Source organism: Caloenas nicobarica, chromosome 4 (genome assembly GCF_036013445.1).
Source record: "Caloenas nicobarica isolate bCalNic1 chromosome 4, bCalNic1.hap1, whole genome shotgun sequence".
NCBI classification, from domain to species: Eukaryota; Metazoa; Chordata; class Aves; order Columbiformes; family Columbidae; genus Caloenas; species Caloenas nicobarica.
This window is the reverse complement of record NC_088248.1, coordinates 25,997,916-26,023,095: the sequence shown is the minus strand read 5'-3', so window position 1 is coordinate 26,023,095 and position 25,180 is coordinate 25,997,916. Positions and strand designations below refer to the sequence as shown.

The 25,180-nt window shown below is 43.8% G+C and overlaps 1 protein-coding gene across 1 annotated transcript; it reads left to right on the top strand.

Moving 5' to 3' along the window:
* Nucleotides 1-1,597: 1,597 nt before the first annotated feature.
* Nucleotides 1,598-23,206, top strand: BMP3 (bone morphogenetic protein 3). Its single transcript, XM_065634754.1, has 3 exons — nt 1,598-2,343; nt 14,734-15,644; nt 21,961-23,206. Exons 1-3 carry the CDS (start codon nt 1,989-1,991, stop codon nt 22,150-22,152), a joined length of 1,458 nt encoding a protein of 485 aa, XP_065490826.1. The 5' UTR covers nt 1,598-1,988; the 3' UTR covers nt 22,153-23,206.
* The last annotated feature ends 1,974 nt before the right edge of the window (nt 23,207-25,180 follow it).

Genomic DNA, 25,180 nt, shown 5'->3' with positions numbered 1-25,180 from the left:
CCAGTATAGGTTGGGGACTGACCTATTAGAGAGCAGTGTAGGGGAAAGGGACCTGGGGCTCCTGGTGGACAGCAGGATGACCATGAGCCAGCACTGTGCCCTTGTGGCCAAGAAGGCCAATGGCATCCTGGGGCGTATTAGAAGGGGGGTGGTTAGTAGGTCAAGAGAGGTTCTCCTGCCCCTCTGCTCTGCCCTGGTGAGACCTCATCTGGAATATTGTGTCCAGTTCTGGGCCCCTCAGTTCAAGAAGGACAGGGAACTGCTTGAGAGAGTCCAGCGCAGAGCCACAAATACGATTAAGGGAGTGGAGCATCTGCCTTATGAGGAAAGGCTGAGGGAGCTGGATCTCTTTAGCTTGAAGAAGAGGAGACTGAGGGGTGACCTCATTAATGTTTATAAATATATAAAGGGTGGGTGTCACAAGGATGGAGCCAGGCTCTTCTCAGTGACAACCAATGATAAGGGGCAATGGGTGCAAACTGTAACATAGGAGGTTCCACTTAAACATGAGAAGAAACTTCTTCTCAGTGAGGGTGACGGAACACTGGAACAGGCTGCCCAGGGAGGTTGTGGATTCTCCTTCTCTGGAGACATTCAAAACCCGCCTGGACACATTCGTGTGTAACCTCATCTAGGTGTTCCTGCTTCGGCAGGGGGATTGGACTAGATGATCTTTCGAGGTCCCTTCCAATCCCTAACATTCTGTGATTCCGTGATTCTTCCACGTCCTATTTTCCCCCACCAGATGTATGAGGTAAGGCACTCTTTGTGTTGCAAAGCATATTTAGGAAGGAACAATGTAACACATCCAGTGGGGTGTTGTCTGTTGCTATGCCACTGGCAAGAGGGGCTGAGAGTTTCCTGTCCTTTTGGTGGAGAAAAGCAGAAAGGCAAGAGGCATGTGAAATCCTCTTGGCTGAACGAGGAACACCTTGCTGTGCCCTGCTGTAGTGGAGGATTTCCCAGCCTGATCCCATGCTGCCCACAGAAAGGTTCCCGTGCCTAAAAGGCACATTCACCTGGGCATGGTGCATGTCCCTTCCTGTGGTCTTCAGGCTACTGGGGACCCTGCTGTCACCCCTGGCCGTTTTAAGGATAACAGAGAAGGAAGCAGAATGCCACTGAGGCTGGCTGGCCCTGGGGAGAGGTGGGCTGAACTCCAGCACAGCCCAGTTAGCATCCCTTCCACTTGTCTGCCATAGACTGCGCTCTGACCTCAGCCAAGCCTTGAGATTTTTGTGGGAGCAGAAGACTGAGCACAGTTTGAGTCGTGATATTCGTTTTATTGCAGTCATGTTATTTTGCTGCCTTTGGAGACTGGGTGGAGGTGGGAAAGGAGAATGTCTCACCACCCTATTCCCCAGCTGCCTTCAGGTTCGCAGTCAGTGCCCGTGACTGCATTTTCAGGGTCAAGTCTGTCTCTGCGTGTGTGTGTGCGCTTTCCTTTGGGTGGTGGTTTCCCCTTCGCTTTGCCTCTTGCTTGCAGCCGGAGCCGAGCAAGAAGGCAGTGTGATTGGCTGCTGGCTCCATAGATCAGCCCCGAGAGCCGGGACTCACACTGGCTCACACACGCACATTCGCGTACACACCCCACAAAAACTCACCCGGGCTGCGCCTGCACCAGTCGAAGCAGGGGACGAGCATCCAGCTGCACGGAGAGCAACACCTTCACCTCTTGCCAAAAAACAACCTGTGCAGCAAGGGGAATAAACACCTTCACTGCCAGCACCGGGAAGGACGGGCGGTTTATACCGTGGCGCTTTCCTCCACCCACTTTTTTTCTTTTTCTTTTTTTTTCCTCTCTCCTAAAAGAGGAAACCCCGTCTGCGATTTTTAGCGCGTCCCCATCTGCACTCGTGGCCGCCAGGGTTTGCATCTTGCCGAAGCAAACTTCGCTGGGGGTCTCGGTCTCGCCTGTCTGCCTGCCGGCCCGGGCAAACGAGACGAAAGGGACTCCGGAGCCCGTGCAGCCGGGTCGGAGAAGTAGGATGGCGGCGTCGACCCGCTGGGTGCTGTGCCTGTGCCTGGGCTGGGGCTGCCTGTGTCTGGCTCCGGGAGACGTGCTGAAGGCTCGCTGGGTCGGGCTGCAGCGTCGCCCTGCCCCGGGAGGAGTACGGGGCGGTCGGGCGAGAGCCGCGGCAGGTGACTACGGCCTGGGGCGGCAGCAGGACCGGTTGCAGCCGGGGGACAAGGTCTCGGAGCACATGCTGCGGCTCTACGACCAGTACAGCGGCAGCCGCCGGGGGCGGGCGGCGGCACCGCGGCCCCAGGACCCGTCGGGGCTGCCCGGGCTGCACCTCCGCCAGGGCAACACGGTGCGTGGCTTCCGCCCGCTGGGAGCAGGTGAGTCCCGGGGCCGAGTGGGGCTGGGCAGCGGGGCGCCCCGCGGGTGAGGAGGGGCGTGCTGCAGGGGCCGAGTGGGACCGCGGCCCCTCGGGGAGCCCGGAGAATTGCCCGTGTCACCTTGGGCGTGCGAGGACGGTACAGCGGGGCCGGGAGCCGGTAGAGCCCGCCGCGGGTGCGCCTCTGCCGCGGAGGGAAGAGCTCTCGGCTAGGAGACCTTGGCTGCTGTGCAGACCAAGCGAGCTGCAGAAGCAACTCGCTTTCAGGCGAAACTGTGCGGGCAAAGAAATAGGCTTCAGTTCTGCAAAAAGGAAGGTCACGGTCTGTGGGTACGCCTGTGAGTAGTGCCAGTCCTGAGCAGCAGCTGTCACCTTGAGCAGATCTGCGTTATTGACCAGAGAACTTGATGTGGAGAAAAAGATGACAAAAGGATAAGCAAGGTTACGCTTCCTGCAGCAGCAGTCTTGCATTTTAGGGTATAATGTTTATATTGTCTCCCATATTTTAATTACTGGTTTCTCTCTTTAACTCTGTATGCAGCGTCTCTGCCGTATGGTATCTGAGCACCATATGAGGGAAGTGGAGTAATTAACATATCCTCTCTGGAGTCTCCTTTTATCACTGTTTTGCATGTTTAGCTTCTGTTGAAACCAAGGGCTGATTTGCATGTAAGCAATAACATGACCTGGCGATCCTATAGATTATCTACAGAGTACTCCTTTTGAGATGTTGATTACAGTACTGGTAACTAGGGGCAATGACAAATGAGTTTAGTTGAAGCATAATTTGTGCATGGTAAATATTGCATCTCAGCATCTTTGGCAGTGGCACTTAGATCTCTGCATGATTATAGACTGGCATGCACAGGTAGATTTATGAAAATGTAAAGTCATTTTATATAAAGGTAGGAGGTGCATGTTTAACATGGCAGCATCCCAAAAGAACTGTGTCCTAGCTGAAAGAGAAGATGGCACTGTCTTAGTGCTGCATCCCCAGCTCCACTGTTTTGCTTTTTGTGCATGTGACCTCTGCAAGGGTTAAGCAAAAATGCCAGAGCCCAAACATGACCCTTGCTGGGAATATGCTTCCCAAGTCCACTGCATCCCAAAAACTTGCTGTTTGTATGACAACTGCCATGTCAGCCTGATTTGCCAGTCTCTTATTTTTCATCACACTAGTGAGTTTACCCAGCAGCTTTTTCAGAGACAAGCATCTAGCAGTTAAACTGAGTCTGGGAGTTTGTAACCTGCGTTGGTTCTTCTTTCCCAGAAAACTAAGAGCTGGATGCCAGACCTTCCTTAGGTTTCTTCGTGAGTTGTTACTTCTGATTCTTCAAAGGCAACCATGTCTGTTGTAGGATAGCTCTGCAGAGAGATCAAATACCATGAATAATTGAATAGCTTTGGCGTGTTAGGATTCAGCCCAACAAACACTCTCCATCACATGTCACTGCAAGTATTTCTGTCCATGAGAGAGGCTTTAGAAGCTTAAATGCCCTGGTTTTGGAGAATGGAGAGCTGGGACTCCCCAGGTGCTGCTCCTACAGAGGAACTCTCCTGTATTTCTAACATGACCTTTTTTTGCAATATGAAGTCTAATGTACATTGCTTTGTTCTGAAATAAACAGTTCCCTCACTAAAGGAGTAGAAGACATAATCCTAAAATAAAAAGGACAGGAGGAAGGTATAATCCCAACAGAATGATATTTGCTCCTTTAAGCATATCTGATTAAAGATATTTATTGTTCTAAACCTAGAAGGCCTTTGGTTGAAATCCCATCTCTGTGGTCTTTCCAATTACATTTGTACTCTCACTTGACGTTGGGTGATAGCAGTCCTATAAACACACTGTTTACTAATCCCTTTCCTCCTCTGCCAATACTTTCACAGTTCAAGTGCCAAAGCAATAAATTGGAAGCGGTTATAAGTTTTTTGACACTTCTGTAAGTATTTCTGAAAAATATTTAACTAGGTAGCTGTTGTCTTTCTCTCCCCGTAGGCGGCAGCAGGTCGTTTGTATAGTTATTGATGGTAAAAAAGTGTATTTCCATAAAACCCTTAGATCAAATGTTCTTCAGGGCGATGGGGGCAGTGAAAAGGCTTTTCTCTGGTTTCTGACTGTTCTCTTGCACCTGACTGCCTGGCCAGCCCTGAGACGGGAACAGCTCATCCGCAGTATTTCTCTTTTGAGGTGGTTTGTTTCGAGATCCTCTGCTCTGACCATTGCGCTCCTTGGCTTCCCCTTGTCCTTGATATGACTGCATCAGTTAAATTAATCAATTATGTTGCTGTTACTCCTTCAGCTCCTTATGCCATCCCCTGTGCCAGCCCCTTTAGGAGACAACTTTTTGTGTGTGATGAGCAGAACTTGCGTAAGAATCTACCCATTTCTCCTGCACCTACAGCAAGAAGCCTTGAAGGAAACCTTTAGTGATTTCCTTTGCAGTTTACCATACATTTTGCAATTTAACCATATCATTTTCAGGAGGTGAGCAGTTTATTTTCTGAAACACAACTTTCAAATGTGACTGTGAAACCTTTCTGTCCTTGCTTTTGCCCTGGAGGGCTTCTGGCTCTTCTGCAGCACATGGGAAAGGCCTTTTCTGGTTAGCTCACCCAACAAATTTTTGGGACCCTGTAAGATACAGTGTTGTGTGATGAGACCAGGAACTGGCAGGATTTATTGAAACTCATCCCTGTTTCTAGTCCAAGAAGCAGTATTGCATGTGGCAGCTGCCATCTTGCAATGGACAGCCAACAACTAAGACATGATTAATCAGAAGATGCATCTTAACAACTGCTAAATGCAAGTTTCTCTTTCTGTGGCTCAGTCCTGTGAAGGATTAGGATGAGAGCTTCAGCCCTGTGTGAGCACCTCTGAAGTTTCTGCACAACGCTGCCCTGAAATCTCTCACGCACCAGATTTCACAACTAGGCTGGATTATTAGTGGTTTGTCGTTTGGGCTGGGGGTTTTGGCCTTTGATTTTGATGAATGTTCATGTGATCTTCCATTTGGGCAAATTTGTTTTCCATTAATCTTGCTAAATTATCTCAAAACATAATTGTTCAGTCTGAGTTCACTCAAAAAAGTAACCTTTGAGGCCCATGACAAAGCTGAAAGGAACCCCAGGTCCCAAATCCATTCCAAGTGAAAGATATATATCATTCACAATATATCCAGTTACATTCTAGCACTGTTCTCCCTCATTGATATAACAGTTCTAATTTATTTCTTAATATTCGAGTCAAAGGATACTCAGCTTGTGATTTCTGTGACAGCTGTGTCATTGCTGTGGGATGTTTCTGGGATGACACTAGCAGCCCTTGTCTGGCTTAGCCCAGGTCTCAGAGTGAGCCCTACTTAAATAAAAATCCTAAGACAGTGCCTTTTCCAGTTCTTTGCCTGCAGGTACCACAACAGTGAGTGGCTTTCCATTCCCTATGACTCTAAAAAGAAAGCTGGGAAGAAGGTCAGATGATGCATCAGTTAGAGCCAAACACTCTGACTGTTCTGACAAGCATGCTCAAACTGTAACTAAGTCGGTGGATCAGTTTCTGTGCACAACCATTATTTTCTCTTGCCAGTTAGCGAAACCACTGAATGACCAGACCTCCAGCTGATATAAACCCACTTACCTTCAGTGCTTCCCGTAGAGGTGTGTTGATCTGCAACTTCTGACACTCTCCATCTGGAACAAAGATACAGCCTGGAATAAATAAAAGAGAACGGAAGCATAAAAGCCTCAAACACGAGACTTTCGGTTCACTTTTGAAAATACTTTTAATCGTAACATTGGTAAAGGAACATGTCTTGCAAATGAGTCATCCAAAGAACTTAACTTTAATTGGAAGGTCCTTCTAATGATGTTATAGTAAAGCTATACAGTCAGAAATTACTTTAAACTCTTTTTTATTGACTGAATCTCAAGTAATTTTAGGTATTACACCTGCCCCTGGGCCAATTCTTGTGGTTTAAGAACTATGTTCTACTGCTTTTCAAAATACCTTTCTTTCCTTTGTTGCGGTATGAAATGCCCACGCAAACAGGGGAAACCAAGTACTGCACAGGGAAACTAGCTAGTCACCAGTCGCCATCAGCCTGTGAAAACCAGTACGGGCCAAATTCTACCCTTTTTCAGCTGGAGTAACAACATTAAGTCTTTTGTAACACGACCTTTAAAAGCATTCAGGCAGGAGACAGTGAGAGTGTGGGTTGTTGTTTGGTTGGGGTTTTTTTGTTTGGTTGGTTTTGGTTTTGTTTGTTTTTCTTTCCTATATCCCTGTAAATAAAATGCAAGCAGCAGCATCCTGGTAATTTTTAGGCAGAAGGAACTTGAAAACCATTCAGCTATGATTTGGACAGGATGGGCCCAAATCTGCAAGCCTTGTCTAAGCCAAATGGTCAGGATTTGTAGATTTGGCTTCTCAGGATCAGAAACAGCCCTTTAATTTTCTGGCTTCTGTAACCACCTGTCTTGCTGTGCTGTCATGCATGCAGATGAACTGTGCTCACAGTCCCCACTCAGTCACAGTTTCTATAGCACGTCTTTCCATGTGAAGAGTTCTGGCCTCAAGGGGACAGGCTGTGCACAAGTTGGTTGGTTTTCACAGAGCCGACCTACTGCCACCAGCTGAAGTAGAATTAATCGTGATGGTGAGAAGAGTCAGCTCTTTGTGTTCCCCTTCTCAGATTTGTGTACTTTAGTGATGCAACCTCCTTACTTGGTTAGCTTCTGCTAGCTTTGGGTTTGAGGTGGTGGTTTGTTTTCGGACCTGCTGTTGTCTTTCCGCTTAAAATATATAGAAGAGAGATCATTTACCCATTGTGCAGCACATTTATGATATGCAATGTGCTTATTTGTGCTTTTCATGTCATGCAATCCACATGTAAGATAGATCCTGAGCATGCACCATCACTGTTTCTTGAAGTTTATTATTTAAGTAGCTGATAGCTTTAATCAGTGGTGGATTTTTAGTTTTTTATATCAAGTTACTAGCTGCTATAACCTTATCTGCTTTGCTAAAAGAATAAATAAAACCAGTTTGGCATCAAGTACTGTGCTTTTTAAAAAGAGGGAACCAGATCCTATGTTTTTCCTTTGCAAAATACTCAACTTGGTAAGGGGGGGAAGCAGCAATCAAGAGCAAAGGCCTTGGAAAAGAAGAAATCTGGCTTCCAAATTCGTGTTCCCATTCTGAATCTTGTTCATGTTTCCAGCTCCGAGTGAACTTTTGTAGCTGGACTATGAACCCATGATAACAAAGTTTTACAACAGAAACACTGATACATTCATAACTGTGCAGTGGCACAAGGGCACCCCTTTAATATCTTATTTAAATGATGGCTAACGATGACTATAAATGGTCCTCATTATTGCATCCTTTTTCACCCGTGGGATAGATTTGGCAGTCCATAAAAACGTCAGTGCATCCTCTATAAAGGTAAACACGCCACATGTTAGCAGGCTTGTTCCAGCTTATTGATGCCTGGAAATGCCCGTTGTAACACAAGTATGTTCATGCCGATGATGTCAGTCTCCATAGACTTACTGCTTTTTCTTAAAATGCCTTCATAATGCCAGTAACAGGCAATCCATACAGCTGTGTGCTATTGCAGGAAGGCGATGAAGCATGGGCCATGCCTCTGAAGATTCAGTGAGTACAGGTACTTCAGTTGTAGTGCTAAGAGCTGGGTTGCTTTCTGGTCTGAACTATCAGTAAATAAGCTGGCATCTCTAATACCCCAAAGCTTGAGTGATGGCACACCTTGACTTGGTGTCTGGGTGACAACCACCTGTGTGATATAGTAAGGCATTTCCGCTTTAGGCCTGGAGTACCTCGCGTCTCCCCCCACACCAGAAAGCTTTGTTGTCACTTGTGCAGGAGACTGGGGAAGTGATGCTGGCCCAGTGCAAGCTTTGCCATGGTACTATTGGGGTCTGGGTTTCGTTCAAGCAAGGGGAGAGCACACAGGTGAATAATGATTTGCAGATGGGCTGAGGAGGCAAATAAAGCTGTAGCCTATCCATTTTACTGCATGTACCTTCCTAATTATATGCTACATGAATACCAGCAAAGAAATGTTCTCCCTGTGAAGTACCTTTCTGTCCAGCTCGTGGCTGCTGCACCAAAGCTCTATACTGTATAAGTGAGAAATACAAAAAATGCAGTGATGCTATGTCTTACCTATTACAGTTCAAAAGAGCTGTCATGCAGAGGTTTATCTTTAAAATTCCTCATTAGGCTGGCAGCAGCATACAAAGGGGAACAGAGATAGCCATTAAAATCTGGCCTCAGAGTATCTCGGAAGTAGCAGCGTATTCCTTGCATATAGTTCTGTTCCACGTAATTTTCCTTTGTTTCCTCTTAAATCCTCTCCTTACATGCCTTGTTGCTGCGGTGTCTTCTGCACTTCCTATTTTTTACTACAAGAGAGTGAAGCTGAGTTAGCAGAACTCACTTTAAGAAACAACTAAAAGCCTACTTCAAGTAGTGGTGCTCTGACAGAAATCTGCTGCTCACAGAGCTGGGAAGTACATACAGTGAGCCAGGAAGTTACTGCTGTTCAAATAATACTGAGTTGCCATTGAATTGCCTTGTATACTGCTGTGAATGGGTGTGAGGTTTACCAAGTACAGCTGCTCAGGGATAGCAGGCAGAATTTTGCCAAGCAGTAAGGTGATTGATCCGACTGTGAGTTTCCTCCAGCAGCTGCCTGCAGTGCAAGGACACCCAGGGCTCATAAGATCTTCCCACCACTGCTGTATCCTGAGAGCCAACCCAGGCAGAGGGCAGCCTCCCATCCAGCATCGCTCTGAGGGGTCATATTTGCTGAAATATGAGATACTTGTATATGTCTGCAACAGACCATTTCTTGTCTGGGCAACTAGTGCAAAGAAAGCTGCTGCAAAGCTGCTGTTTTCACTGGTTTTGTTTGATATGGGAAATAGAAGGAAAAAGCTATTGTGATGCCCTGATCTTCTAGGGCATAGGTTTCTGGGCCTGTGGTTTACTTCCTTTAACCTGCAAAGCTGACATTATACTTATTCTAGACCAAATAGAAGGCTTTGTTGCAAGTAGATCTTGTTATGTTTAAGACCTTAAAGGTCTGTTTTAGAGGACAAACTGGCTGGAGGCCTTAGCTGGGCTTAGTCAGCCTGGCTCTTTCCACTGGCTGCTAAGCACTTGTGGATAGACTTCACCCTGCAGTTTGGCCCCCGCCTCCACTGGATTTAAAATGGAGCTGTTGATGGCAGCATCCTAGGAAATACCACTTAATGAACATCTACAAGGTATTAAAGGTAAGTTACATTGACAAGGTATTAAAGCAATACCTAGGTTTGGCTTGGGTTTTTGTTTGGGGTTCTTTGGGATTAGCGAGGGGGGAAATCAATCAAACAGTCTATATGAGGAGTTATCAGCGTAAGTAATTATAAGGACTAAAGCCTCAGCTCACATCAGTCAGTAAAACTTCATTGGTGTCAGCAGAGCAAGCTGGATGAGGCTCATGGAAAGCTTCCCACATCACAATAAAATTTTGCTAAATGCTACTCAATACCTCCTGACATTGGTTAAAAGTTTAAACTATGCTCCTGACCTTGGCTAATAGTTTAAATTATGCTATTGTGGGGACAGATTTTCGTCAATTTCTGTCCTCTGAGCTTAAGGACAAAGTTTCACTTAAATGGAATTAAATTGTCCCAAGGAAAAGGTGCGTGTGTAGATGTTTCAAAGCTGAATCTTCCTTTATGTATTTGTCATTTTTCAGGGTAATTTCTAGCCTGAGGAATGCTTCTTTCAGTGCATTGCTCGCATCCAAGAGTCAGGTATTACTGTCACACAAAGGATATATTTGACATAGTGTTCCTAAGTTGTGACAGAAACCCAAGTCACACAGTTGGGTTTTTCTGAGCCAGAACCCAGCAAATCCATAGGCATCTGTGCTGGCCACTAGCAACTGGTTTCAAGATGATTTTGCGGATTGAATGAGCTGAAAATTCTTGGGTGGTTTGAGCTTGGAGGTCATTCAGTGAGAAAACAGCACCACCTAGTGCAAGTACTTCGTCTTTGGTGTAGAGTTAAATACTAAGGGTGGCTTCTTGAGTTTTGCTTTTAATCAAAAGTATATATTCCTCCTGTGTCTGTTTCACGCCATCTAGAGTTTCTTCATAAACAAAAGCAGCTTGGTTTGTGTTCCACTACAATATGCCAGTTTAGAAAAGGCAGTATTTGTTAACTGGAACTCTTACTAAAAATTAAAAATCAAAACTTGTCATTCAACATACAACAGTGATTCAAATAATAACTTCCTTAACAGGTGCTCAGGAGACATCATAAATTCTGGTTCCTACAACTGATGTACTTAGTGCTCTGCCAAATTACATATTAACCTTATTATATTAGTGATTACAAACCAAGCAGAGGTCAGGTCCTTATGTGTCCTTAGTACAAACATAGTGAGGTGGACTGCAAACTGGCTGAAGGAGAGAAGCCAGAGAGTCGTGGTCAATGGGGCGGAGTCTGGTTGGAGGCCTGTATCTAGTGGAGTGCCTCAAGGACCAGTTCTTGGACCAATACTATTCAATATATTCATCAATGACTTGGATGAGGGAATTGAGTGTACTATCAGCAAGTTTGCTGATGACACCAAGCTGGGAGGAGTGGCTGACACACCAGAAGGCTGTGCTGCCATCCAGCGAGATCTGGACAGGCTGGAGAGTTGGGCGGGGAAAAATTTAATGAAATATAACAAGGGAAAATGTAGAGTCTTACACCTGGGCAGGAACAACCCCAGGTTCCAGTATAAGTTGGGGAATGACCTATTAGAGAGCAGTGTAGGGGAAAGGGACCGGGGGTCCTGGTGGACAGCAGGATGACCATGAGCCAGCACTGTGCCCTTGTGGCCAAGAAGGCCAATGGCATCCTGGGGTGTATTAGAAGGGGGGTGGTTAGTAGGTCGAGAGAGGTTCTCTTGCCCCTCTACTCTGCCCTGGTGAGACCTCATCTGGAATATTGTGTCCAGTTCTGGGCCCCTCCGTTCAAGAAGAACAGGGAACTGCTGGAGAGAGTCCAGCGCAGGGCAACAAAGATGATTAAGGGAGTGGAGCATCTGCCTTATGAGGAAAGGCTGAGGGAGCTGGGTCTCTTTAGCTTGGAGAAGAGGAGACTGAGGGGTGACCTCATTAATGTTTATAAATATATAAAGGGTGGGTGTCACAAGGATGGAGCCAGGCTCTTCTCGGTGACAACCAACAGTAAGACAAGGGGTAATGGGTTCAAGCTGGAACACAAGAGGTTCCACTTAAATTTGAGAAGAAACTTCTTCTCAGTGAGGGTGACGGAACACTGGAACAGGCTGCCCAGGGAGGTTGTGGAGTCTCCTTCTCTGGAGACATTCAAAACCCGCCTGGACGCCTTCCTGTGTAACCTCACCTAGGTGTTCCTGCTTCGGCAGGGGGATTGGACTAGATGATCTTTCGAGGTCCCTTCCAATCCCCAACATTCTGTGATTCCGTGATAATAAATAGCTGGTTTTGGCTTGAGGAATTAAAAGTAGGGTTGAATTTGAAGAAAATATAGTTCCCCAAGCATAAGTAATAGCTAGAAATTGGATGGCTTGGGTACCTTAGTTTTCAGCTGTTGGGACCTTACCTATCAGAACCTATGTTATCCACCATCAGCTTGGGCTGAATGTGTAAACAAGGGTGTCTTCCATAAATGATTTGGCCTTTTTTTTTTTTCTGTTTCACTGAGAAAAGTGTATGTTCTCTTTTCCTTAATTTCATTAAGCAATGCATGTAATATATTGGGGAGAAGGGTTCTGTCTTTCTAGTGAGACTGATTCCTGCTTTTTTAATGTGTTGGTTAGAGTATAGGTTAGAAGAAAAAAATGTTTAGAAAAAGAGGCCACTTAGATTGTTGGGGTGAGGATGGAGATGCAGAGGGGCCAGTCTTTTGCTGGACTTATCTGAATGGCATTAGCAGTTGTGGTATCAGTGCCTGGAAGCACAGAATGCCACTGAGAACATAAAGCTGTCAAAATCTATGAAAGATCAGTATTGGAAATTATTTGTTTTCACTTGGGTGGAGGACTTATTACAGTGTTTTGAGGATGGAAGCTGGGAGGCTGTTTGACCCTAGTCCACAGGCATGTCTATGCTTGTCATTGCTTGGAATAAAAAAAAAAATTAAAAACACAAACACACACACACAAAAAAACCCAAAACCCACAAAAGAACCCCTACTGTAAACTATAATTTCAGCCTCAGGAAAGGGTTTTGACATACCATGATGTCAAATAAGCATTTACCTCTGTGTTCCCTTGTTCTCCTAATGTGTTGGGTTGTTTCCAGCCCTTTCAGGGGCTGTAGAACGTAACTTTGCTTAAGTATATTTGACTTTTCCATACAGCCCATTTTTATAGCTCTCAATGGCATCCTAACATTTGGATCTATATTTTTCCCACTCTGCAGGACAGACATAACTGCAGTCCAACCAAGAAATTTTAAAACAAAAATTAAACCTTACCCCCAAGCCTTTCTCTTGCACCCTACAGGGGATTAAAGTAGTCAGCCATACGTTTTCACAGATCAGCCTGAATTAGGAGTGTGTCTTTGTGTTTGTGCAAGATACCTGTGGTTAGGTTGACTTCTCTAATTCCACAGCTGTGGAAACCCCCACTGTCCACCACACTCCTCCTAATTAATACAGTAACGCCCCAACCTTGCAGAAGTATTGTCCTTGGTTTGTTTCCCTCTGTACAGAGGCAAGTTGGTGAATTTTGCTGCCACCACCACAAAAAATGACATTTTGGGTTGGCTTTTGCTTTTGGGGGTTGCTCTAGTACTGCCCACCTACCTTCAGCAATATTAGTAAATGCTTTCTGACTGTCATGAAAATTGATAAAATGTCCTTGGTGGAATGACTAAATTTATCCAGTGTAATTGAACCAGTCCTGAGCCTGATTATTCTAGAGGGAAACTTCTGTTGTGATTAGTGTCTGACTTAGCCAAAAGACTGTCAGACAAGCTTGTGGGTCTTTAGCTTGTTATAAATGGTGAATTGTCTCTCTAGAGCTGACAGCCAAACCTTAAAAATGATCAAACAGTGATTCTATCCTGGTGTTTCTTCTCCCCGTGTCTTCAGAGGCAAGCCACATTCCTTCATTTTGTGCAAGACATTTTATTCATTTTTTTCTGTGCCCAACTCTTAACCTTGCTGTTGTGAAGGACTCTGGGTCATGAAGACCCAGTTGCGCATGCAAAGGTCACTGACCACTCAAGGGGCCAGTAGGTTGATCTCATTTTAATGGAGGAGCAGTTAATATCGAGAGGAAACTTCCTTTGTAACACAAGATTTCAATTTGTCTTTTCATGTAGCTTTTGAAATATGTAGTACTTTCTACGTTTGCCTGCCCGTTTTGCATCCTGATGTACGTATGTAGTTGAACCAAATGTTAAATGGTTTTGGATCCCTCTTCAATAGTCTCTTTGACAACTTTAGAAGCTAAGAGGAAATGCCACCCAGGCCCTAAACCCTGTCTTGTAGCTGAGGCCTGGATCATAGAGTGGAGCAGAGTGGAAGGTTTAAAGGAACCAGCCAGGCTTTTTTTTGCATTGAACAGCTTGGGAATCAGAGCTCAAGTGACTTAACTGGCAGTACACTTGAAAGCCTGTGGCAACACTGAAAATCATGTCCCAGTTGAATCCAGGCTTTTCCTCTTACTCACTGACACATTGAGCCTCTACTAGTAGGGATGCAAATCTTGTTTTTCTGACTGAGGCTGTGACTCAACAGTATAATGGAAGTTTACAGACAGTCCGGTGCCTAGTGAAGCCAATGGGATCCTTTCTCCAGCTTCAGCTAGGTCTGAGCAAAGGCATGGTTCAGTGCCATTGATATTCCATCCATGTCTGAATAGTCTTGGACAAAGAAAGATAATTCTTTAGTCAGGACAGGGCAGCCATAATCACGTAAGTGCATTTTGAGATGGAGGGGGCTTGGAAATGTTACAAAAAGAGGGGAAAAAAAGGAGCAAAATCTTACTTAATTTTCTGGATGATAGATACAGTCCTTAGTGCATCTCTTATCAGGCTATGTTCCTGTGACCTAGTTTGTTTCCTGAAGTCAGAGGAGTAGTAGTAAATGTATACGTATTTCTGTATAGAGATAGGTAGTACAAAGAAACCAGATTGAAAGCGTGTGATTTACAGTCACCAGCTTACCTATTTGGTTATTATTCTCAATAGTGGCCTAAACCTGTTCTCACAGCACTGGGTGAAAATTTTCCATGAACTTAATGTGTAATCTAGAAAGCAATGCACTTGGTCCTTTTGGTTTCTATAACATTTTGAAATTTCCATATTCTTACGTAAATATTTATTCTTCTAGGAAGCCCTGAAAGCCAGGAGATGTATGTTTTTAACTTGACGTCACTTACCAAGTCTGAAAATATCTTGTCAGCTTTGGTGTATTATTATATTGGTGATCTGCTGAATGCTCAGTGGAATTGTTCCCAATCCAGAGGCTGTTACCGTCACAGGCACAGGAAACCTGAAATTCAGATGCATCTTTCAGTTTGGAACTTTCCTTCTGTCGGGAACCAGACTCGGAGCCTGGGACATTTTCTAATAAATGTCTCCACTGCTTACCAGGATGGCCTTTCCTGGCAGTGGAAGGATATCACTCAGCTCCTACATGAAGCAAAACAAAGCAATGAGCTCCTGATCAGTGTCAAAATGGATCTGACCAGCCATCACCCTTGGAAAAGTGCAGCTTCTCACTATGAACCCTACATTCTGATTTATGCCAATGACTCTGCTATTTCAGAGCCAGAGAGTGTTGTTTCTAGTTTGCAAGGCCACAGTAATCCTCTGGCAAAGGTCTTTCCCAGGCCACAAAACCATGTGAGGACCAGCCTTGGGAAGCGGCGGCGAAAACGCTCCACAAATGTCCTGTTGCCATTGCAGAATAACGAGCTACCAGGAGCCGAGTACCAGTACAATGAGGAAGAGAGATGGGAAGACAGAAAACCCTACAAAACCTTCCAGCCACCATTATCAGAGAGGGCAAAGAGTAAGAAAAAGCAGAGGAAGAATCATCACCGGAAGAGCCAGACTCTTCAGTTCGATGAGCAAACACTGAAGAAGGCGAGGAGGAAGCAGTGGAATGAACCAAGGTATTGCGCCCGGCGCTATCTCAAGGTGGATTTTGCAGACATTGGCTGGAGCGAATGGATTATTTCCCCAAAATCCTTTGACGCCTATTACTGCTCAGGGGAATGCCAATTCCCTATTCCAAAGGTACAGTCTCTATTGATTCTTTCACGCTGTATATGTTATTGTAAGCTATTCATTTTCTCTCCTACACCAGTAAAACGTAGCTGGTCACCTGTTACATATTGAGATATAGTAAATAAGTGATGTTTTGTGCTGCAAGGACTAGTGGTTTGGAACAGCTAGTAAAAAGACAGGCTTGTAAAGATAATTTAAAAAATGCTACATGGTATTAGGTTTTTTGTCCAGAGCCCAAATTTCCATAAAATATTTCCTGAATAGTGCTAATGATGTGTGAACATGTCGTTAACCTGTTTAATAAACATAATACAGGCCAGACCCAGAAAATTGCTTATTAGACAGTAGTTATGCCATGAAGGAATCTCTGCAGCCAGACCCACACTGGGGTCAGTCAACATATCACATGCTAGGAAAAATGTGTGCCTCAGGCAGCATTACTGTCACAATGACAGAGAGACACTGTGGAGCTATAGGAGTGGTTGGGATGCTCTAAGGTGAAGTAAAAGAGTCAAATTAGTCATTTCTATGACAGACCAGGTGGATCCAAAAGCAGTAGATCCTGACCAACTGTCTTTTGAAATATCCTCTGGTTTTTATGAGATTGTTGCATCCGAGTAGCCAGAAAGGGTGATGTGCTCCTAGCCCCATGACTTAGGTGTATGAACTCAGCGCCTTAAAATCAAATGCCCAACGTCATTATTAGCAGCATATGTAGCCCCCTGGAGTCTACCAAAACCTGAAAAGAGGATGTGGTATTCAAGGCTGGCCTAAAATGAGGACTATGCACAAATAATGGCCACGGGAAATTTCAGTAAAAGTAGGGCTTTTGGTCTCACTGTTACCTCGTGTTCAAGAGTCTTTGAGCCTTGGCAGTTAGTTCCAAAATTAATGTGGAATTTCAGTGGCTTAGGGACCCAAGGGAGTCACCATTTAAAAATGACAGGTGGAGAAATGTAGTAAAGGTGATGGAGGTGAAAGCAAACAATCTGACAAGGGCAGGAGTCTCTGAAGGAGATACGTGACTACCTCAAACTGTAATGGCAGGCTCTCAGGTTTTGGATCAAATGAAAAAATGAAAAGGAACAGGAAGAGATAGAGTCATTACTTTTGAATAAATTGCATTAGGCCTTTTACTCTATTGTTGAATGGAACCGTGCTCTTTCATAAAAGTAATTCAGCATACAGGTTAGAAATATTTGAAGTGCTGGACCTAGACTTCTTCCATTATATCTTTAAGGACACATAAATTATAAAAATTCCTGCTGTATCCCTCTGCTTAAGACTGGGTTAGCATTTCCACTTGCAGCTTTAGTTATAAAAACTTCATTCTAAGCATAAAAGGGTGTTGCTCTGATTTTTGTTTGGGAGAAAACAGTACATGATAGTTAAACCAGAAGAGTCAAAGTACTTCAGTTCAAAGGAGTGGGGAAAAAAGTGTCTTCAGTTCAGCCAGTCCTGACCCCTAAAATATTCTTCATTTCTTCATTTGAATTGAGATGCCTGCTATGGGCTACTGTCAGCATTACAGAAGAAACAAAGAAAAGAGTGAAGTATGCATCAGATAATCAGTGGTTCTCCTGGAGGACAATTCCTGATAAGTTCCTCTGTATTTCTAATTATAGGGAAAGAAAATGTGTAGCAGCTCCTTAGAAAGGTTTCAGAGTGTCTTGTTGTAAGTCCTAAAGAGTTTAGGTTCCCACTTCCTAAGGTTATCGTGTTTGGCTCTTTTGTTTCTCAAAGAAATAAATGATAGTTGAGATGCTTACGAAATTGGGTCACAACCACCCCATGCAACCCTACAGGCTTGGGGGAAAGTGGCTTTAAAGCTGCCTCGTGGAAAAGGACCTGGGAGTGTTGGTGGACAGTGGCCGAATATGAGCCAGCAGTGTGCCCAGGTGGCCAAAATGCCAACAGCATCCTGTTTTGTATCAGAACTACTATGGCCAGCAGGACCAGGGAAGTGATTGTCCCCCGTTCTTGGTGCTGGTGAGGCCACACCTCAAATCTTGTGTTCAGTTTTGGGCCCCTCAGTACAAGAAAGACACTGAGGTGCCGGAGCGAGTTCAGAGAAGGGCAAGGAAGCTGGTGAGGGGCCTGGAGCACAAGTGTGATGAGGAGCAGCTGAGGGAGCTGGGTCTGCTTGGCCTGGAGAAAAGGAGGCTGAAGTGAGACCTTGTCGCTGTCTACAACTATCTGAAAGGAGGTTGTAGCATGGAGAGTGTTGGTCTCTTCTCCCAAGTAACACGTGATAGGATGAGAGGAAATGGCCTCAAGTTGCGCCAGGGGAGGTTTAGATTCGATATTAGGAAAAATTTCTTCACAGAAAAGGTTGTCAAGCCCTGGAACAGGCTGCCCAGGGAGGTGGTTCAATAATCACCATCCCTGTAGGTGTTTAAAAGATGTATATATGAGGTTCCTGGGGACATGGTTTAGTGGTTGACTTGGCAGTGTTAGGTTAATGGTTGGGTTCCATGATCTTAAAGGTCTTTTCCAACCAAAACGATTCTATGAACTCCCAGGATCTAGCATTTGCTAGGGAACAACCATTTCAACCCAGTCACTAAAAATCTTCTTTCTTTTTTTTTTTTTTTTCATTTGGCAGATGTACAAAATAGGTTTCTACCTTCTGAGGCAGAAAGGGCTTGAAGAAAAGCTCTTTTTATAGTCAATATATAGCATGTATTTCAGGGTTAACCAATGCCTCATACAGAGACTGGGAAGAACCCTCCTTTGTCTATAAGAGGGTCTGGATCAAACCTAAAATTGCTCAGTATTGTGCATGCTCAAGAGCAAACAGGCTTTCTCAAAAATAGTTTTGAAAGCAGTGGTTTTAGAAGCCTTGTTACTGGTCTCTCCTTAATCTGACTGAAATCTAATCCTGCCTAGAGCTGATGGGAAATACCCAGTTTAAGACAGAAAGCAAGTCTCTCTTTAAAAGTCAAGATGAGACTTTGAGAACATGGATTCTCCAGTAGCAAAAAGCATAATGTATCTTCTTGAAGATAAAGAAACTTTCAGAAAGCAAAAGTAGAGGGACAATAAAGAAGCACTGTAATAAAAAGGTTCATATTCCTTACACAGAGCTTTTGTTAGCACCTGCACCTGGAAAATCCCTAACATGCTCCATAAACTCAGGGCTTAATTCCCAGAATACTTTCCAGAGTAAAACTCTGGAAAGAAACATGATGTGCCATACAAATGCTCCTGCAAATAAAATGTAAAAATATGAGTTTAGTACCAGTGGTTCTGAAGAGGCAAAATTAAGTTTAATTGAAGTTTAAACTTATGTTTGACACTCTGAGGCATGACAAGGGTGTACAAATGGTGCACACAGCTGGGTAGCTAACAGGTATTGCCTGGGTGAAAAGGGAGTTCCTGGTTTATCTGTGAGTTGCCTGTCTTTAGCTAATTCCCCTGAGGTATTACACTATGCATCAAAAGAATTTCTAACATAAAGCCAAATTTATTTCTGCCAAATTCAGGTTCTGCTTTCCTGCAAATAATAGCATGGGCCTCTAATACGTTGTGGTTTAGCTCCATCTTCTCGAATAAGTAGACTTGTAGTATTGGCTACTATAATGGTAACTAAGCCTAGCAATCTGAAAGAAGCATGATTCTTCCTCCTCTTCACCCCTCTGTTCTGCCTGGGATAGGAATGTACACGCAATCAGAAGTGGTCCCTGTCCTGGAAAAAGTTTATAGTAGAAAAAAGGTGAGAAATAAACAGGAGAGATTGGTAGGCAAATAAAGCACAGAGTTTAGATGACTTTGACATGAAGCAGAAGGTCTGATTGCTATGAACTAAGCACAGGCCTACAGTGCCATAACCAGGATACCAGTTTTCTTCTAAAAATTCCTGCTGCCTTGGTCAGGTGAAGAATATAGCAGCAGAGCATTATAGTTAGACACTGTGAAGCTGATTATTTGCTGCCATGTACTGCAGAGAGGGCTAGTTTATTAAGAGAGCAGGTCACTGAAACCCATCATGAGTCTGGTTCCCTGAAAGGAATCGGTAGATTTCTGTCCATGTTGGAATTGAAATTGTTGCTTTTGTGTGCTTTTTTAATCACAAAATCCAAAATCATGTTGTTTTCCAAAGAGAATGAAAAGCTAAATTATATAAAAAGGTGAAGCGAGCATTTTGTAGAGCCATGTGTTATTCTTGAGCCATGTATAATATCTGGTGCTACTAATAAGACCATGTTTGCAAATGATACTATAACCATCAGGCAATAACAAACTAATCTGTGCCTATGGGTATATAAAATTCCCTTGCTGAGGGTGAGCTCCTAAAGTTGACGTGTTGGGTAATTTAAGAACAGATGTGCCTCTTCCCGCTCCCTTTCCACCTCCAAATTTGCTAGCCCTACCCTTTCCCTGGTTTCAATTAGCTGGTTTGACTGCTGTCAAACCCACACGTTGGGCTTGCATAATACCGCAGAGCATACAGGCCAGGCAGACCTTCTCCCAGGTCAGGAACGAGTGCTTGTAAGTGACATCATTTGCCCTGTTCCTAATACACCTCTAATAAATCGAAGAGGGCAGCAAGCCTCCCAAGGATGCATGCAGCTTAGCAGGTGCAGCCTTAGCCACAGCTGGACTCATTCACAGATTTGGCAGTTTGGAGTTAGCTCAGCATTTTTGTCTACTGCTGCTCCTCTCGTCCTCCCCTGCTTCTCCCCTCCTAAAAGGAAATCTCTGCCTGCTTTTCATTAGCATGTGCTGAATAGAGTGTAGGCAGCCTGGGACAATGACCTAACTCACCCGCCTTGTGCAGGGCATTATGCCAGTTCAGTACTCCAAGGTGGATTTTGGTTTTCTGAGAAGCACACGCCTTTGGATTTTACTCCAGTCACAGTTAAATTCCACTGGCAGAAGCAGAGTTATGCCAAAGCTGGTTATCTTCAAAATTGCATCTTAAGGGCCAGTGACAGTGTATTCAAGACAGACTTCAAATCAGTATGGAGGATGTTCTGTATTGCAAGGTACTCTTATCAAATAGAGATAATTCTTTTATCATACAGTGACAGAATGTAGCCAGGCTATTCCCACTGATATCTGAGGCAATACTTGAAATCAGTTGTGTACAATTTAGTGTTTTAGTGTTTTTAGTAGTACAGATTCCATGTCTGAAGTGAAGGGTTTCCAATGAGACTTTAACATGGCATATTCTGAGACCAGAATATTCCAGTACTGTTGGCAATAGGAAATAGTGTCTCAATAGATGTTTTACCTTTTGATGTCTGATCAACAGGCTTAGGAGATCTATTTGTCTCCCAATGATTTTTGTGGAGAATGCTGCACTGCAACTTAGTAAGGAAACAAGCCTGGATGCTACCAGAGCTTTCACTTTCTTTTGCAGGCAGAAGTTATACAGAAATGTGGATTGTATACTAATCTAAGACATTTTTAAAATCCATATGAACTACTGCTGAGGAGTATAGGTACCATTGAATTAAAAACAAACAAACAGAAATGTCTGTCTTGAGATCAGCTACCTAGATTGAGAGTTATGTCTTTGTAACCATGCTGGGAAACCTATAGCCCTTAAGAGGATGGTGCAACAAGCTTTGCGTTTGTATTTTACACAGAATATCACCACACCCCTGCACCTCATTCATCTGATAAGCTATGATAGTAAACTTAAACAGCAACTGAGGCAAAAGATCAGGGTCTGTATAACATTTGTGTTTAAAATGGACTTGGATCCTGAGTATACTTGAGAGATTTCTGAGTCTTTTGGAGGATAAACAGAAGCAAGCGATGTGCAGAATCGGCACAATTTGTCGCTCTGTCTTCCTGCATGCAAAATAGATTCCTCATTAAATGGAGAAAAAACTTTCAAATTGTGTCTAACAGGTACATAAAGAATAGCTGAATGCTCCCAAGGGAATCCTTTTCAATTGTATCAAATGGTTCCTGTTCTCTTGAGACTAGTTTCAATAGCATGATATGGCAAAAGTCCTTTTTGATTCATGTGTTGGAATTCAAGGAACAGCTGTCTCCATGAGGAAGAAGAAAAATACAGTTGACATTAGTCATGAGCTAGGCCCTGTCCCCAGCAGGATGCTCTAGCTGAAAGCAGTGTAGCAACGGGGCATCCACTGGCCAAAAGAACCAGACCAGATTTACGTTCCCTGCTGCTGGCTCAGGGCACCTATGGTGACAACTGGAAATGGTTGAGTAGAAGACAGATTTTTACAGCTAGTCAGCTGTTGAGTCTCCAGTGGGCCCTTCATCAAGAAAAAAGTTTGTTCTAGAGTATGCAGGTCCCTGCTAACATGGGTGCAGTTACATTTTCTGCTTTATCTTTCTCATGCAGGCCTTGAAGCCATCCAACCATGCCACCATCCAGAGCATAGTGAGAGCCGTTGGGGTCATCCCAGGTATTCCTGAGCCTTGCTGCGTTCCTGACAAAATGTCTTCTCTTAGTATCTTATTCTTCGATGAAAATAAAAATGTGGTTCTTAAGGTGTACCCAAACATGACAGTGGAATCCTGTGCGTGCAGATAACATCTCAGGAGACCCTTTAGAAATGCTGAAGTGATCACTTGCTGTTTTGTGGGGGTTTTTTCATGTCTACTTTTTTTGTTTGCACTGTCAATGCATTTCCTTTGGAAAAAAAAAAATCAAATAAAGAGGATCAAAGTGGAATGGATTCTAAATAGCAATTCCAAGGAAAAAGAATACGAACTTCATTCATCTCTGAATTTAACCAAGACGTAAGTCTTGGCAATGGAGACTGTTTCTGTTGAAATTGAGAGTTGGAAGAGGAATTTACAGAAGACTCTTCAAGATTTTTGAGACTTTCAGAAGGACATACTGTTCTATTTTTGTACAAGATTTTGGAAACAGCAGTAGCTGTTAATTTTTGTCTCCGTTCTTGTGGTGACTTAATGGAGAGAGAGATTAGAAATATACTATTATTCATTTTAAAGCTAAGCTTTCTGCCTTAGGTTATTGAGTACTGCAGCAAGTAAGAAAAACAAGTCTGACATTCTAAAAGTGTTAGATAATCCAACTTAGATATATATGTATTTCCTTGGTATGACATGTCACCGATTGCATGTGCCTATTCATTTTCATTAACATATTCTTCATAATTCAGCTTATTAGATGTTAGTGCCCTTGGTCTGAAGAACACAAAATGCATTACTACTGCATGCAGAATTGTGGTATCTCAAAAGGAAAGACTTTTCATGCCACTGTGGAAACTCAGCAGGCTAAGGGTATGCAAGTATCACTCTTAGTGAAGTGGCAAAGTAACTTGTTCATAACAGATCTTGTAGAACATAGTTGCAAATAATCAGAGTAAATTATGGTAGTTGATTCCTGACATGAAATTATTTGGTGCATTATTCTTATCTGTAGGCCTTCACTGTAATTATTTGATCAAAACTGGCTCTGGTTGGTGAGTTTTGGTTGTTACATTAATCAGATAGTAGCTTTTTTTTACTTATATCAATTTACTTCTACTCTGAAAATCAAATTTTTTGTACCTATGTTGCCAATTTAAGATTTCTTACCAGCAGGTTTTGCACAATAAAAACATAAAACATTCTGTCAATGAGTTTATCCACCAGAAAAATTCATTTGAGAAACTGCAAGCAGGAAAAAAAATATCTATGAATCTCAGACACAGCTGCAAAACTTCATTCTGTTATGGAGTAGATGTTCACAGAAGTACTTTAGAAAGAAGCCTGGTTTCATTTCCAGCAACATGATCTACAGAGGATGATGTTTTTTAAAGCACTTTTGGTGTGTAAGAGCAGTGTTTTAGTTTGTGCTAAGAGTAAACGTTGAACAACCTTTTCCATAAGTTACCTACATAACTGACTCTCTGAAATAGTGTATTTAAAGGGCAAATACTCATAGGGAATAGATTAATTCCCCATTGTCATAAGAGTTGAATTCTCTACTTTGGAATCAGCAGTCCACAGTCTACTGAAGGTGACAACAATGTTCTTATGTAAATGCCTTGTTGCAGCTTCATAGCTGTTTGAGGCTAGTTTAAGCACTTGTAATTGGTTTTTGTATTTGGTCAGTGGTGCTGTTGTGTTTACCAGCCTGAGTTACGTGCATTTGCAAGACTCTAAGAGGTGTGAAGGTATAACAGGTATCCAAGGGATCCTTTCAGCAATCACTTTTAACCTACACAAAGTCTCAGTGGAAGCTGACAGAAGTTTAACTTAGGAAAAAGAACACAAATTAGTCCCAAATGCAAGTTATGCTCGCGGCTCTTCCCTTGCCCTGCTTGAGCAGCATACCCCTGCAGTCATATTCCCAAAGAGTGCAACTTAATACTTTTTTATTGGCTCCAATTAAACAACACTAATTAGCACAGCTATCTGACCTGATGGCTGTATGTTAGGGTTCTAAGAGCTCTGTAGCAGCGTATTGCATATTGGAGCAGAACTGCCATCAAAACCAAGTATTAAGTGTGAAGCTGTGTACATTTAGATCAAGGATCAGTTGATCCACTTCCATATGCAGGAGGTCAGACACTCTGTATGGAAATCAGATGGACTTAAAAACTGGAGGAAAAGAGCTGTGCCTTTCTCCTGGCTTTGGGGACAGTCAGAAGTAGTGATGTACACAGGCTGCCAGTACTGGAGGGTTCACCTTTTAATCCATTGGTCCACTCCTGGGCCCAGTGTAATTAGGACATGTGAGGGATGCTGCTAGGATAAGCTGGAAGCAGGCTCAGGTTTTCAGTAGACATCAGGCTCTGCAAGCAAAAACAGATGCAGTGCTTTCAGATAGTTGTCTTTTGTAAGAGATGCACAGATAAATCCATCATTTACAATTTGGCCTGGCAGTGGCTACTGTTAAAAACCACACAAGCTCAAACAATAAACTTAACTAAATCTAATCTTCAATTTGTAGAGGGCTTGTTGCAAAATAGATTTCATAGAGCTTGGCAAGACAACCTGGGCTTTGTGCCAATATGTCCCATTTCTTTGTTCAGGCTGAGCTGGCTAGTGATGACTAGTAACACTCCATTGCCAAAGTAATTTCCTTTACAGTATCTTGCATGCTCTTGAGGTGCGTACCTCTTATCCTCAGTAGAGAGATGGGAGCTGCTCAATAGCCCTCAAGGGTGAGATTTCTCCCCACATCACCCTGTGTTAGGATTACAGCATATTCCTTTCTTAGACTGCACCTTCCTGAATACAGCGCAGGGCGGAAAATACCTCACAGCATTCTAACTCCCCATGGGAGGACTGAGGGCTCATCACACTGCAAACAAGACTGCTGCCTTCGAGAAGGGCAGTCAGTCCCCCAGGAAAACGCTGGGGGAACAAGGTGAGGGGGTGCTGAACCCCAGCATCCTGCTTGCTGGAGATGAGCTGGAGTGGCTGGCTCTTGGGCAGAAGGCCAGGACTGAGCCTAGCTCAGCTCAGTCTGTGAACAGGGTCTGGCACAGGCAGTGCCAGGAAAAGGGCTCCTCAGGAAAATGCAGAGGTCAGATGCACCCTGGCCCACCCCTTGGATGGTAGCAGAGTTACCCAGATAAGAATCAGGTGTTGGCAGCCAAGCT